General features: G+C 42.1%; 1 protein-coding gene across 2 annotated transcripts in view; it reads right to left on the reverse strand.

The window, feature by feature from the left end:
• Positions 1-13,439, reverse strand: part of LMCD1 (LIM and cysteine rich domains 1) — a 313,865-nt gene that overhangs the window by 114,775 nt on the left and 185,651 nt on the right. For both annotated transcript variants that reach the window (XM_069206342.1, XM_069206343.1), the window contains exon 3: positions 12,662-12,917. In XM_069206342.1, the coding sequence (XP_069062443.1) occupies positions 12,662-12,917 (256 nt within the window). The remainder of the gene's footprint in view (positions 1-12,661; positions 12,918-13,439) is intronic.

Here is a 13,439-nt window from a genome sequence, read left to right on the forward strand (position 1 = left end):
TGTGTACGTAATTGGTTTATCCATGATTGGCACATTTGATTTACTAGTAAGTTCCTAGTAAAGTGCACTAGAGGTGCCCAGGGCCTGTAAACCAAATGCCACTAGTTGGCCTGCAGCACTAATTGTGCCACCCACCTATCTAGCTCTGTAATCATGTCTCAGACCTGCCACTGCAGTGTATGTGTGTGAAGTTTTAAACTGTAAATTCGACTTGGCAAGTGTACCCACTTGCCAGGCCTACACCTTCCCTTTTCTTACATGTAAGACACCCCTAATGTAGGCCCTAGGTAGCCCCAAGGGCAGGGTGCAGTGTATGGTTAAGGTAGGACACATGGTACTGCGGTTTATATGTCCTGCCAGTGACATATTGCTAAATTCGTTTTTCACTTTTACAAGGTCTGTCCCTCTCATAAGTTAACATGAGGGCTACCTTTAAATATGATTAAAGTGTAGATTACATTTGGTAGCGGATAGACATCTGGAGTTTGGGGTCTATGAGCTCACAATTTAAAAATACATCTTTTAGTAAAGTTGATTTTAAGATTGTGTGTTTGAAAATGCCACTTTTAGAAAGTAAGCATTTTCTCGCTTAAACCATTTCTGTGACTCTGTCTGTTTGTGGATTCCCTGTCTCTGTCAGTTTGACATTTGGGCTGGTTGCACCTCTCACTAGACTGACCTTAAGGCAGCTGGGGTGTAGTCTGCATTTCCTGATGTGCCATCTGTGCTAGGAGGGGGGGGAGGAGTGATCACTCACACCTCAAAGTGCTGTGCCTGCCCTCACACAATGAAGGCTCCAACCCACTGGTGTGTCTGGGGCCTGGCCTAGGCAAGGCAGGATTTCACAAACAAGAGAGACTTTGCTTTGAAGTAGGCCTACTTCAAAGGGAAAAATGGGTATAAGGAGGGCACCCAAAACCACAGACTTTAGAACACTTCTGGAAACCAAGAAGAACCTCTGCCTGGAGAAGAGCTGAAGAGCTGAGACTGTGCTTTGTGGAGCTATCCTGCAGTTGCTGCTTCTGCCTGTGCTAGAGGACAAAGACTGGACTTTGTGTTGCCTTCCTTCTTTTGAAGAACTCTCCAAGGGCTTGATTTAGAGCTTCCCTCCAGTTATTTGAAGTCTCAGGGACAGCAAAGACTTCTCTATGCCAGCACCTGGAGCCTCTGCTGAGACTCCTACTGTGCCAAGTGGTGCCCATCCAATTCCTGGGGCCCTGAGAAGAGAAGTTGGCAGCCCAAGAGTGAGAAATCTACGCACCAACCACCGTGCTGGGAAAAGATCGACGCAACTCTGATCTGCGGCTGAAAAATCAATGCGCCTCCGGCTTCGCGTCTGAAAATCAATGCTCGCCTGCAACGCGACCGGAAGATCGACGTCCGCAGCTGGAGAAACGACACACAGCATCGCTGACAGAGACTGGTGAGATCGTAACCCGCGCTGCGTTTTCGGATCATCATGCGGCTGGATTTCTGACGCAAACACCGCTGGGCGTGTAAAGACGACGCAAGGCCTGCCTGGACCCAAGAGTGCTGACCGGATCGATGCATCGCTCTCCTACGGAGAGAAAAAACAATGCACGCCGACCCGACTGAAGGAGAAACAATGCAAGGTCTCCCTCGTGAGTGATATTAATGCATCGCAAGCCCATTTTGATGCATACTCGCCCATGCGGGGTTATTTTTGACGCACACAAGGTACATTTTCATGCTAACAGCGTTAGCGTTGTGTTTAAAATTACATTTTGTTTTTTAATTGATAACTTGACTTGTGTAGTGAGGATTTTTGTTGTTTTGGTCTTGTTTTGTTTAGATAAATATTTTCTATTTTTCTAACCTTGTGTTGTGTCATTTTGTAGTGTTTTCATTAATTTACTGTGTGTGTTGGTACAAATACTATGCACCTAGCACTCTGAAGTTAAGCCTACTGCTCGTGCCAAGCTACCAAGTGGGTAAGCAGGGGTTAGCTGAGGGTGATTCTCTTTTACCCTGACTAGAGTGAGGATCCTTGCTTGGACTGGGGTAACCTGACTGCCAACCAAAGACCCCATTTCAAACACTACATCAAAATACAGTGAATTGATTACTAACAGATATCACACAGGTATATGCATTCAATGTAATATTACATGCAAGACTGTCATAACAAGTTACTAAAGATATCTCTTATTGCTTTTAGACACATACTATGTTTCACAGAACTCTGCTCCCACCAGAAACGATGAGTCAGAATGGGGGACTCCTGTGTCTCTGTTCTCTCTATTATCTCATTCCCAATGCCCCAATTCCACCACTGGGACTCATATTGTTGTGTGTGTTGTAACTAGTGGATGTGGTAAGAAAAGGAAAAGTGATTTGCTCCCTTTGTATCTGAGCATAAGGTTAGTGCTTTCTGACAGAATGCCCGCTGGAGGACTTTTTGGTTTACGGCAGGTGTAGCTTGGTTAATGATCTATGTGCCCAGAGAGTACACAGGACTGTGTTGTAGGGCCAGACAAATTGGGGTGTTCAAACCCGCCTTTGACTGTTAAGCACTGGGAAGGATACACTACACTTAGGTTGTCTAGATTCCTGTGTTGCAGCCACTCAGAAATGGCTCTGTTCAGTGAACAGGGTGGCTCAAAATTTGTAATGAAGATTTCTGAAACTGATAAATAAGACTATATTTTCCATGCTATGATCTGAATCTTAAACTTCATTATGAAGTGATGGTGTCACCAAATGCCAGTTGTTGTCCCTGGGTTACATCAAATGATTTGGACATCTCTGAAACCCTGTTGTGGTGGAGGATATGAGTGATATTTTCTTTATGTTTGACACAGTAACTGTGCCGAGTGTTCTAGAGCCCAAATCAAGCATATTCTTGAGGCAAATCTTTGTCAACTTCATGGAAGTAAATTTTTATTTGTCATTATTTTAATTATTTTGATTTTCCTATTGGATACTTCATAACTCAAAATATATTCGTATTGGGATATTTTTAATTACTGTGTTTTCACTGTTCTTAAAATGCTACTTTTAACATTGAGAGGCATATTTACAAGAAAGTGGAGCATGGCAACGTAGCAAGTGACCTTGCTACGCTGTCCTGCACCAAGGGGAAAGGGCAGAAATGCACAGTATTTTCAAAATACCGTGCATTGTCGTCCTCTTCCCCTGCGCTTGCGCCCTTTTGGCTCCATAGTGCCAGTGCAGGCACCCTAACAAGGTTGAAGAGTGCCTGTGATGCATGAAGGATTGTTTTGGTGCAGGAAGGGTCACCTTCCTGCACCAAAACAATGGATGGAGATTTTTTTTTCTCTTTCTATGTGTGCCGCAGAAAGCAGCACACATGGAAAGAGGAAAAACGAGGACAAATAAACTTATTTCTCCTCATTATGCCTCCCCTGGGGAGGCAAATGGTTTTGACACATTCCCATGTTCACATAGCCTTGTAAATCTGAGAATGCATCAAAACCCATGGATGTTGCATGGGAAAACCCACTGCATCGCCAATAGAACGCCCCCCCTGACGCAGATTAAGGCAACGCAGCGACATGCACTAGCTTGCATTACTCTATATCTACGAGGCCATGAGGAGCCATGCAAAGTGGCTTTGCGTGTCCTTGTAGATATGGGTCTGCACTTTGCTGCAGGCGCATCAAAAAGGTGATGCACTGGCAGCGCATGGGGCTTGAAAATATGCCCCTAAATCAGCATCAATCACAATTTCCATTACTATTGATATTCTTTTGAACTTTACTCGATTTTTTTAAACATTATTTTTGATGGTAGTATTTTTAATTTGTTTTTATTTTTCATCAGTTTTAAATGTGACAGCTTTTCACTAAGGAATGCTCATTGGTGTTTTCTTCTTTTTGTCATACCATTTTGAAGCCTGTGGCAGTTTCACCTTAATTGTACTTATTGTTGTTATTAAATTAGTGAAGAGTAGACCACGCTGAACGTTATTTATTTGTTATTACATTGTTGTAATGTATGTTCTTTGTATAGGCCACCTACACAGAATTTCTTTCATATTTGACTTGTTACACAGGACAAGTTTCCAAACGAGAGCAATGGTTCACCTCTTTGAAAACTGCTTAGCTGTAAGGACTTTTATATTAGTGCATGTTGTTATCGTAGCATCACATTTTCTAATGTGAGAATCTAAATTACATGGTTAATAAGGTTTTAGGGGAAGAAAGGAATATGAACTTAGATTTGCTGTATTTTGTGGACTCTTCGATTATTTTCAGATTAGTATTGTAAAGTGATGTTACTGTTCTACAATTCACAAATATTTAATTCAGTCTACTGCCACAAACTGCCTGAGCCAATATATTGCTGTTATTAATATAAAGGTGCAGTGAAAGGTGAGTACTTATGTGGAGGTAGGTGCTTACAGTGGCTAGTATGGCTATCTGGAGTGAGCTATACTGCTGTTTGAATAGTCCATCCAAAAGAGTACTGAAGTTTCTAATAAATAAAACTTCCTGTTACCCTAATGACATTACCAACTTTAATGTCAGGACATACGACTTTTCCTTAGTCTGTCACTCAGGCAGAAGTGGGTGGTGGAAGGCAGGTAAGGGAATTTGTGTCTCCTTTGTGAAGAACTTGAAATCCTATCTCTCTCTCTCTGTCTCTCTCTCTCTTTCTCATCTGAACAACTTTTTAAACAGCTGAGGATGGTACAGAAAGGTGCAGAACAGCTCCACAAGAGGAAAACAAAGGGAGGCAGAGATGTAGGCTTACACCATTTGGTAGACCTTGCTATTGTTTAGCAGATGTCATTTAATTCTAGTTATCTTACTAAGAATTGCTGCCTTACGCTGTGTTAACTGCTGCTAACGCCATGACCACGTTAATGGACCCTGGTCAAAGGAAGGGTTATAGCGGAGGGGAGATCAACCAATAATGGTTCATTTCCACCTTTCCCCAATGCTCAACATAAAATGCAGCCAACGCACATATCGTCCCTGCATGTTTTATGTTCCTTCTTCGCAAGTTATCTGAAATCAGTAAATATTTGAATGCAGGCAAACAACAGTAGGTAATGCCATATTCTGAGGATATTGACTAGCCAAATATATATCAGCAATCTAGGGAGGATGATAACAGTAATCACAAACAGCTCCAAGTAAATATTGTGTTCTAATTCTGCTGTGATTTTAAATTGATTGCATTTGAGGAAACTCCTTATAGCTGTGTTAATTTTTTTAAGTCATTTGGGATTCACCACCTAAGATATTCTTCCCAAGCTTTATTTGAGTGCTATAAGACCAAAGGCCTAAACAAATCCAGATCCATCAAAGTTGATATGTCGCCATCTTTCACATAAGAATTAATGCGACTTTGTTCCTCAAAATATGATGAGATGAACTCTTCTGGGAGGTGCCTTAAACTGGTAAAATTTTAAGAGACAGACTTCTCTGAACAAAGTGGAAGCCAAGTGAGTTCAGAGAACTGCTATTATATGCGGTATTTGATTTCCTCTTCCACGAGTTATGGGGGTTGAGTGATGTGGTGTATCAGAACAAGGTGAGGAATGGAGCGATTCCTCCTGTGGGCCGTGTGAGATCTAAAGAATGTGGCAGGTGTATATGAGTCATTCACGGATTTGTCTCCACATCTTTTATTCCTCCTGTGAGCCGTGTGAGATCTAAAGCACGTGGCAGGTGTATACAAGGCATTTTTAGATTTCCCTCTACATCTTTTATTCCTCCTGTGAGCCATGTGAGATCTAAATAATGTGGCAGGTGTATACAAGTCATCCTTAGATTTCCCTCCACATCTTTTGTGAATTTATTTTTAAACCTTTACAACCTTCTGAAAAGTTCTTAACTGCTAACTAAATAGAGAGTAAAGATCAAAGGTACACCTTTGTAAGTAAAAATCCGAGTTAAAACTGCTTTTTTACCAGAGAATTATCTCGCCACAACTGGCACAGTTTAGCAAACCTGACAAACGTCATGAATTTTTACGGAGTACAACGTTTGTCCCCTTCAGAAGCCTTACGTTGCAACACTTACATTTCGACAACCTCGGAATGTGTATGCTGTTTACAGCACAGCCCGCTTTGAACATTGGCATTCCCTCAACTGTGTTTATTGTCGTCCAAACTGCTGTTCAAAGCAAGTGGCTCCCTTAAAATTCCCCTCACAATCGCACTAGAAAATTGAATTTGGCGTTCCTGGCAGTGCGCATTGCTCCAATCAACCCACTTGGCCAACCCACAGTATCAGAAAATGTAAACACTGCTGCGATTAATCCTCAAGAAAGCTATTGTCCAAGTGCACAGAGCGAGCACTGTTTCAAGGCATTAGGTAAATGTTAATGTGAGAATGTAACCCAAGGTCGGGGGAGAGAGTGGGCTCTTCTCCATTTTCGGTTGCCGTCTGTACATTTTTTGTCTACATTTCTGTGGCTTTCCGCATCTGCAGAGAAGTCCAGATGTCACTGTTCATTCATGTAGCAGCCATGTGTTTTGAATCAATGTGTTTTCCTTCAGCCTTTTTAAAATTAAGTCAACTTAGTAAGTTTGACGTGCTCGTGAGGGGTGATTAGTGCGGACTGAAGTCTGTAGCAATATATGAGGAACTTGCCTCACACATAGCTCGAGCAATGTACCTCACGACTTCTGAGGAGTCTCTCTGCTACTGTGGAACATACATATAACACGTTATCATCCGTGTATGTCAAGTCACAAAATTATCCCCGGTAGTGAAAGTGACGTCACCCATCCTTTGGTTCTCTAACTTGGCAGGGTTGACTCGCTTTCCTACCCATATCTCTCCAATAGTCTTCTGTGCACCACTCTGGGGCTAACGGAAGGGGATAAAGTAGTAATTGCAAAATGTAAACCTGGCTCCAGAGTTGGGTCTCCATGGCCCCTACGAGAATGGATAGAAAGGGGAGTGCCAGGGGTACCAATGAGCAACCCAGGGGTCGCAGCTACAACCCATGGCATTTAGAAGGAGAGAGTTTTTGGAATGTCAGATGGTGGGTCTTATGTTTCAGCAGTGATGCTGAGTGCTGTTACATATTATAATAGCCCTGAGGAGGTGACGGTCCCCAGGACAGCGGGGGGACACCCCCCTGCATTAACAGTATAAGCCCCGGGGAAGTGGCAGTCCCGAGGGCTGCACGCGGGAGCCAGGAGAGCCCCCACCTGCATTTCTAAAAAAAAAAAGGCCCCCAGAACCTAGCCCACCCTGGGGCTTTATAATAACGAAGAGGGGTAGACCGAGCTTAATTTTTTTTTTTTCCAACCGTAAAATAAAAAAAATTCTTTTTAGCAGGGGGGGAGGAGGGGGTACACTTTGGAACCCCACCACCAGAACTAAGGGGTCAGGGTGTTCGTACCCTGGACCTTTTTGTATTTTTTTATATTTTTTTCCGGGACTCAGCTTCAGCACTTCTGTTGTTGAAGTGTTATTAGCCAATCAGATATCTGCAAGAGATCGGGAGGGGTCGCAAATCCTTTGCATCCCTATATATACAAAATTGAATTTTCTTAAATTTATCAAAAACTACTGAACAGATTTACAACAAATAACAAAAAGGGCTCTTTCTGTACCAAGAGCAACCTTTCTGCCAATTTGGTGTAATTCCGTCCAGTGGTTTTTCCGCTATCGCAGTTAAATTTTTCCTATGTGAATTAACATTGGAAACGCACTACCTTTCACCCCCACTTTTCTGAGCCCCCACTTGATGGATCATCCCGAATTTTCTAGACAGCAGCTCACGTGATTTTCACATTTTTTTTTGGAAAATTTCTTGAAGGTTCGTCAAGCAGCACCAAAAATATAGGCAAGGAAAAAACTGTTTTTTCTATAGAAACTAGGTCCTAACTATAACTACTTACTGGTGACCCCCAGTCGGTAATATATGTGTGTGTGTGTATATATATATATATATATATATATATATATATATAATTATTATTATTATTATTTTTTTTTTCATTGAGTAAACCAAAGGTTAATGTAACGTTATAGTTACGTGATTATTTCAGTAACATTAGGTTTTGAACTAAAAAAAAAAAAACACAGACATTCAACAGTTATTGTTAGCAGAGGTAAATATAGCTTACGTCCCACCATGCACTGCTTATGACCTCAAATATTACATCACTCATGACATGTTCTATGACATTATTTAGATCATCACTGCTGATATCTCAAATTACATAATTGATGACATCCCTGATGACATCTTCCAATCAGTGCGTTAGTTTGTTTTATAGTTTAAATAGTGGCGGGTAGCTGCCATATTACTTTTCTACCTAATTTTGTACAGCACGTGTCCAGCTGATCGGTGTAAGTGTTTTCAAAACACATGTGCAACTAATGCATCATATGTGTGTAGAGGTAATGAACATGTTATAAATCTTTGTACAGAAGAGTACAGAAGAGTAACTCTGTGTGCAGGTGACAGTTGATGTCTTGTGTTCAGCGTGTTCTACACGGGTTTTTTGGTTCTGCAGGAGAAGTTTTCAACAGGGCAAAGATGATACATAGCAGATACTAAGGGCATGACTTAAGGAAAGTGGCACTGCACTCAGTGCAGTGCCACTTTCCTTGCGCCCCTTAGCGCCACCCTAATGCCACGATGTATGCGCCGTATCTAAGATGTGGTGTACCATGGCAGCAGTTAGGGAACTAGCATCAAAAATTTTCACACTAGTTCACAGCTTTGCAGGATTAGCGCCAAAAATGCTGACGCTAATCCTGCAAAGCCCATGTGGCCCATTGTAAACAATGGTGTGCCACCTTTTAATGCCTTCTCTGAGCAGGCATTAAAAGTGCCAAAAAAATGATGCAAAGAAATTGCTTAGATTTCTTTGCTCCATTTCTCCCCCCTTTTAAGGGGGAATGCCACCTTAGCATACATTATGCCTGGTGCATGCATAATATAGCGCAAAGGGATATAAAGTGGTGCAGTGCATGCATTGTGCCACTTTGCAAATTTGGCGCAGTGATTTTGGCCTCATTGAGCCACATTAGCATAAAAAAATGATGCTAATAAGGAGGTGCATGGAGGTGCTAGGGGCTCTTAAATCAGCCCCTAAGTATTGTAAGCGGCCTTGCGTTATTAGGCAGAAATGTCTCAGCAGAACATTTTCTACATAACATGAAAGACTGTGTGCACCAAGTATCTAAGTAGTTGTACTTCTTTTACTTCAGAAGATGGGCTATCTGTAAAGTTCCTGCCACAGTATGCTCTAGCATCTTCAGACCTTGGGTATTTTAAGTGAATAGTATCTTTTTTATGTGTTGCATGGAATGAACACTATTCTTGGAAGACATTTTGTAATACTCTTTGATGTATTTGTCATGAGAGTTTCACTGGCTGCAAACAATGGGGTACAGAGTAACCACTGTTTACAGCATCCACTTTTCTACTCACATCAACTTCATTTCTCAATGTAGGTTTGGTGACTGTGAAGGGTGTTATACAGATAAAAGCTGTCTGAAATAGGGAATTGATCTTAGAGCAGAAATTGAGTATCTTGAGTAAGGTAGCCTTTTCTGTACTGTCGTATACACGTCACAGCTGCTATTATCCTAAAGATATTGTCCCTGGTTCTCAAGATAACCTTTGTCCATGCTAAAGTTTATCATCACTGAAGTCCTAGAACCTTAGATTCAGAAATTGATAAATTCTTCATTTCCTGCAGCTGTAGTCCCTAATGACTGAAAAAATACCTGCATTATTTGTTTCCTGATGAAGTTCTAGTTTGATGCTTTGCCAACCTGCAGGTTCACCAGAGGATGCTCCACCTGATTCCATAGAATTGTCAGAAAATAATTGGCCATCCCTTGGTCATTTCCTGACTCGACTATGCCAATAAACTTTATATAGGTTTGCCTGCTTTCCTAATTCAATGGCTTCAAACTATTCAGAACTACGCTGCATGCCTAATCTTGAAGATTCTGCTACGTGAGCCAGTTACCCACCATCTCTGGGAGTTTCATTGGCTCCCTCTCTTCAAGAGAAACCAGTTTAAGGCTCTCGCCTTTGCCTAGAGGGCCTTTATTCACAAAGGTTCTCTGTACCTCAGGAAAAGATGAAGCCCTTTCTCAAACCAGAGCTTTATGATCTAATAATCTGAAACTATTTCAAGTTCCTTGCATTCACAAAGTAAGAAGAGGTGGGAGTTCTTTCACTCACCTGGCTTACAAACTTGGGAATGCACTGCCACTAAGTCTGCAGTGTAGCCCCTCTGAATCCTGTTTCATACATAGTCTCAAACATTGCTTTTTGACTTCTGCTTAGTAGGTTAATAAGTTTAACCCTTTTATAGGCTTTCTTCTTTTCCAAGAGCTTACCGCTAGTGCCGGGACGTCTCCTTGGAGGCAGCTACATGTTCTCCAAGTGCCATGAATTGAACTGAATTGCCAAGATTGCGGAGAAGGAGGTAAATGCCCAATTTATGAAATCTACTGCCTCTAACGCTCTTTTGGAAACTTCACAACCAGGTTTTCGCCCTGCCCACAATATGGAGTGTCTCTAATAACAATTCAAGGTGAGCTTTGAAACATTCTCCATCAGGGAGGGGTGGCAGTATTTGGTCCTATAAATCAATCAATCAGGATTTATAAAGCACGGCTACTCACCCAATAGGGTATCCAGGCTCTATTGTACCTGCCTGCTGCCTTCAGTGCTGTTTTTTTACAAGATATTGATCACCACATTATGATCAGCAGTCATTTAAAGTTTAACTCTGTACTGGATTGTTTCTTTTCTTTCAGACTCCTGTCAAGAAGTCCTGGTAACACCCTACAGTTTGTCCACAGTTGCTCTTGTTTGCGTTGGTCTCCTTTGTTCAACTTTGAACCCCACACGTTTTAATCTCTATTTGGTCCCTTTAGCAGTGGTGGCTGATAATTTTAGAAGCGATGGGGAAGAAGGGGCCACACACACACACACACATTCACAATACTCACTCAAATACACATAAGTTCATACATAGACACATGCATCAAACCTCCCAACAACTTTATTTCACTGCAGCTCTTTGGGAGGGAAGCCTTGGAAGTCCCAGGAGAGTTGGGACTGCAGTCTTCTTTCAATGACTGAGATCAGCCAATGAAGGAAGGCAGCAATCCATCACTCATCATAGAGTGGAATGTGATCAGTGAGACTGCTGACCTCATCCCACTCTGTGACAAAGTGTCACACTCAGCCCTTGGCACTTCATGGCTGAAAACTGAAGTGGCCAGGTCCGAGGCAATCGGTGACGCTCCTACACATCATGAAGGGGAGGGCCTTGAGGCACTTTTTTCAGACTGAGGAGGACACATCCACAGAGTCGTGAAATCCCCAGCATGGCAAAGTTCAGCTCAGGCAGCCAGGAGCCTGTGCAATTAGCACATGTCTGGCTCCTGGCTGACCGACCTAAACAAGAAGAGTGTCTGTCAAGCTGACCTTTATTCAGCCTGATGGATACTTTCCTTGTTGGGAAAAGGTGGGAGCGTGGCCTCTCTACCCATATTGATGGTCCGGGGCTGCCCTTTTGGGCTATCCTCCATAAGTTATGCAGATGACACACATTTAATTTTAACTTTGAGTCTACCACTCTATTTTCATACCTGCCTGTCTACTGTAACTTTGTGGATGTGCAACAAATGGCTAAAGTGAAATGCAGATAACATAGAGTTAGCAGTTATGGGTGGTTATCTGCCTCTTGCCCCGAGGCCTTGAGAGATTACGTAGTTTCTTGCTGAGCTGCAGAAAACCTAGGAGTGCTGCTTTATGATCACCTTTCTTTTAAATCTCATATAGCCAAAATAGCAGCCACTTGTTTCTTTTACATTTAAAACTCAGGGAAAAGGTATTCCTTCTCTTCTACTAGTGTAATTTTTGTTTAATTTACTAGTTATAGTAGCAGTGAGCATATATAGTTGCACATCCTCAAAAAGGATGTGGCAGTATGAGAGAACAGTAGATATAATAAAAATAATATATTTTGATGAACAGTAATGTGTTTTTTTTTACAATTCTAAGGATGTGCTGATACCAAACACCTTGTATATGGGCTCAACAAGAGTTGGGAATCCTCTAGAGCGAAGTATACAAGTGAGGTCGGAACACATCCCAAAATAAATCCAAGGGTAGTAGAACAAGTTACTTATCTGGGAAATTCTAAGGTAAGGAACCTGCAACTAGAAGTCTCTGTCAGATACACAAGTTAGTAAAGAATCTGTCGTGACCTGTGATTGAATACATAAATCGCATTTATTATTTTTTACTAGATGTGACGATGGTAGAGGTCTTGATACGATGTTATACTTGAAAAAGATGAGCAGCCAAGAACAATGAACAGCCGACCTAAACAGGCTTTATCACAACTGTAATGCGACAAAATATATCAGTGAATAGTCTTGCCGAAAACAGTGGGCTCTACATACTGATGAAGAATCAGTTACCAAATACATTGTAATACACTTATTTATGCAGAGGCAGTTGCAGACCTGTGCAGAACTCTGCAAACAGTGGAGAATGGTATTGACAGGGCCAACTTTTCCCTATTTTTTGGGTCTTAGAACTTTGGACTCGGCCCTGTCAATAGCAATGATTTTGGATCAGTCACCCTGTTAGCTAGTTATGCCTTGAGCCAGAATTAATTAGCACTTTATGGAAAGGGTCAACCTCTCAGTAATTAAAACGTTACCAGTTTTTGATTCAGTCCAGGAGGAGCCCACTCATAGGTGATGGTATTAAAGGTTGGGTCTTTCCTTGAGACGATTGGGTTGGTGATAATCATGCGATTCCTCTTATAGATACGACCTCCATCTCCACCTTTCAGACGCGCCGTCAGGTATGAATACTCAGAGTCCGATAGCAGGAGTCCGATTTTGCGGTCATCTTCAGCGTCTGAACTTAGGCCATGTTCTTCCGGGATACACTTGCACGACCGGCATATTTTCCTATGGGCGACACAAATGAGATCATCCCCTTTGATATGCATTACACTCGAGAAGGCATGCATGCTCCCAAAGCCCCACTGGTTAACTATAGCCACTGAAAAGGTCATCCGCTGAGCGTCAGACAATAGGACTCTGGGAGGGCGGCCATATTTGGGAAAAGGCCTTGGAGGCACGTGAAATAAATTGAAACGTAACACTTAGAAATGCAGTTTCACTCTTCCCTGCTATAGGAGTAGGTTGCACCACCAAGTGTTCGTACTGAGTCTCAGCCCAAAGAAATCCCTTCCTGTAGAGGAACTTCTTCAGCAGGGCATCCTGGCAGCTGAAGTAATGTCTATCTTTAAAATGATGACACACCTGTTGTTGCACATGCACCTGCTCCAGCTAAAGGCAATGTGCTTTGAACTTAGAAGTCGAGCCTTGTAAAATGACAAAGGGTTGAGCTATTGAAACTCATTTCGGTCGTGGACATATTTTTACTTTTAGACTACCCAGACATTATCCGGTGCAAAAACATTTGAT

This window comes from Pleurodeles waltl, chromosome 9 (assembly GCF_031143425.1).
Source record: "Pleurodeles waltl isolate 20211129_DDA chromosome 9, aPleWal1.hap1.20221129, whole genome shotgun sequence".
Classification (NCBI taxonomy): domain Eukaryota; kingdom Metazoa; phylum Chordata; class Amphibia; order Caudata; family Salamandridae; genus Pleurodeles; species Pleurodeles waltl.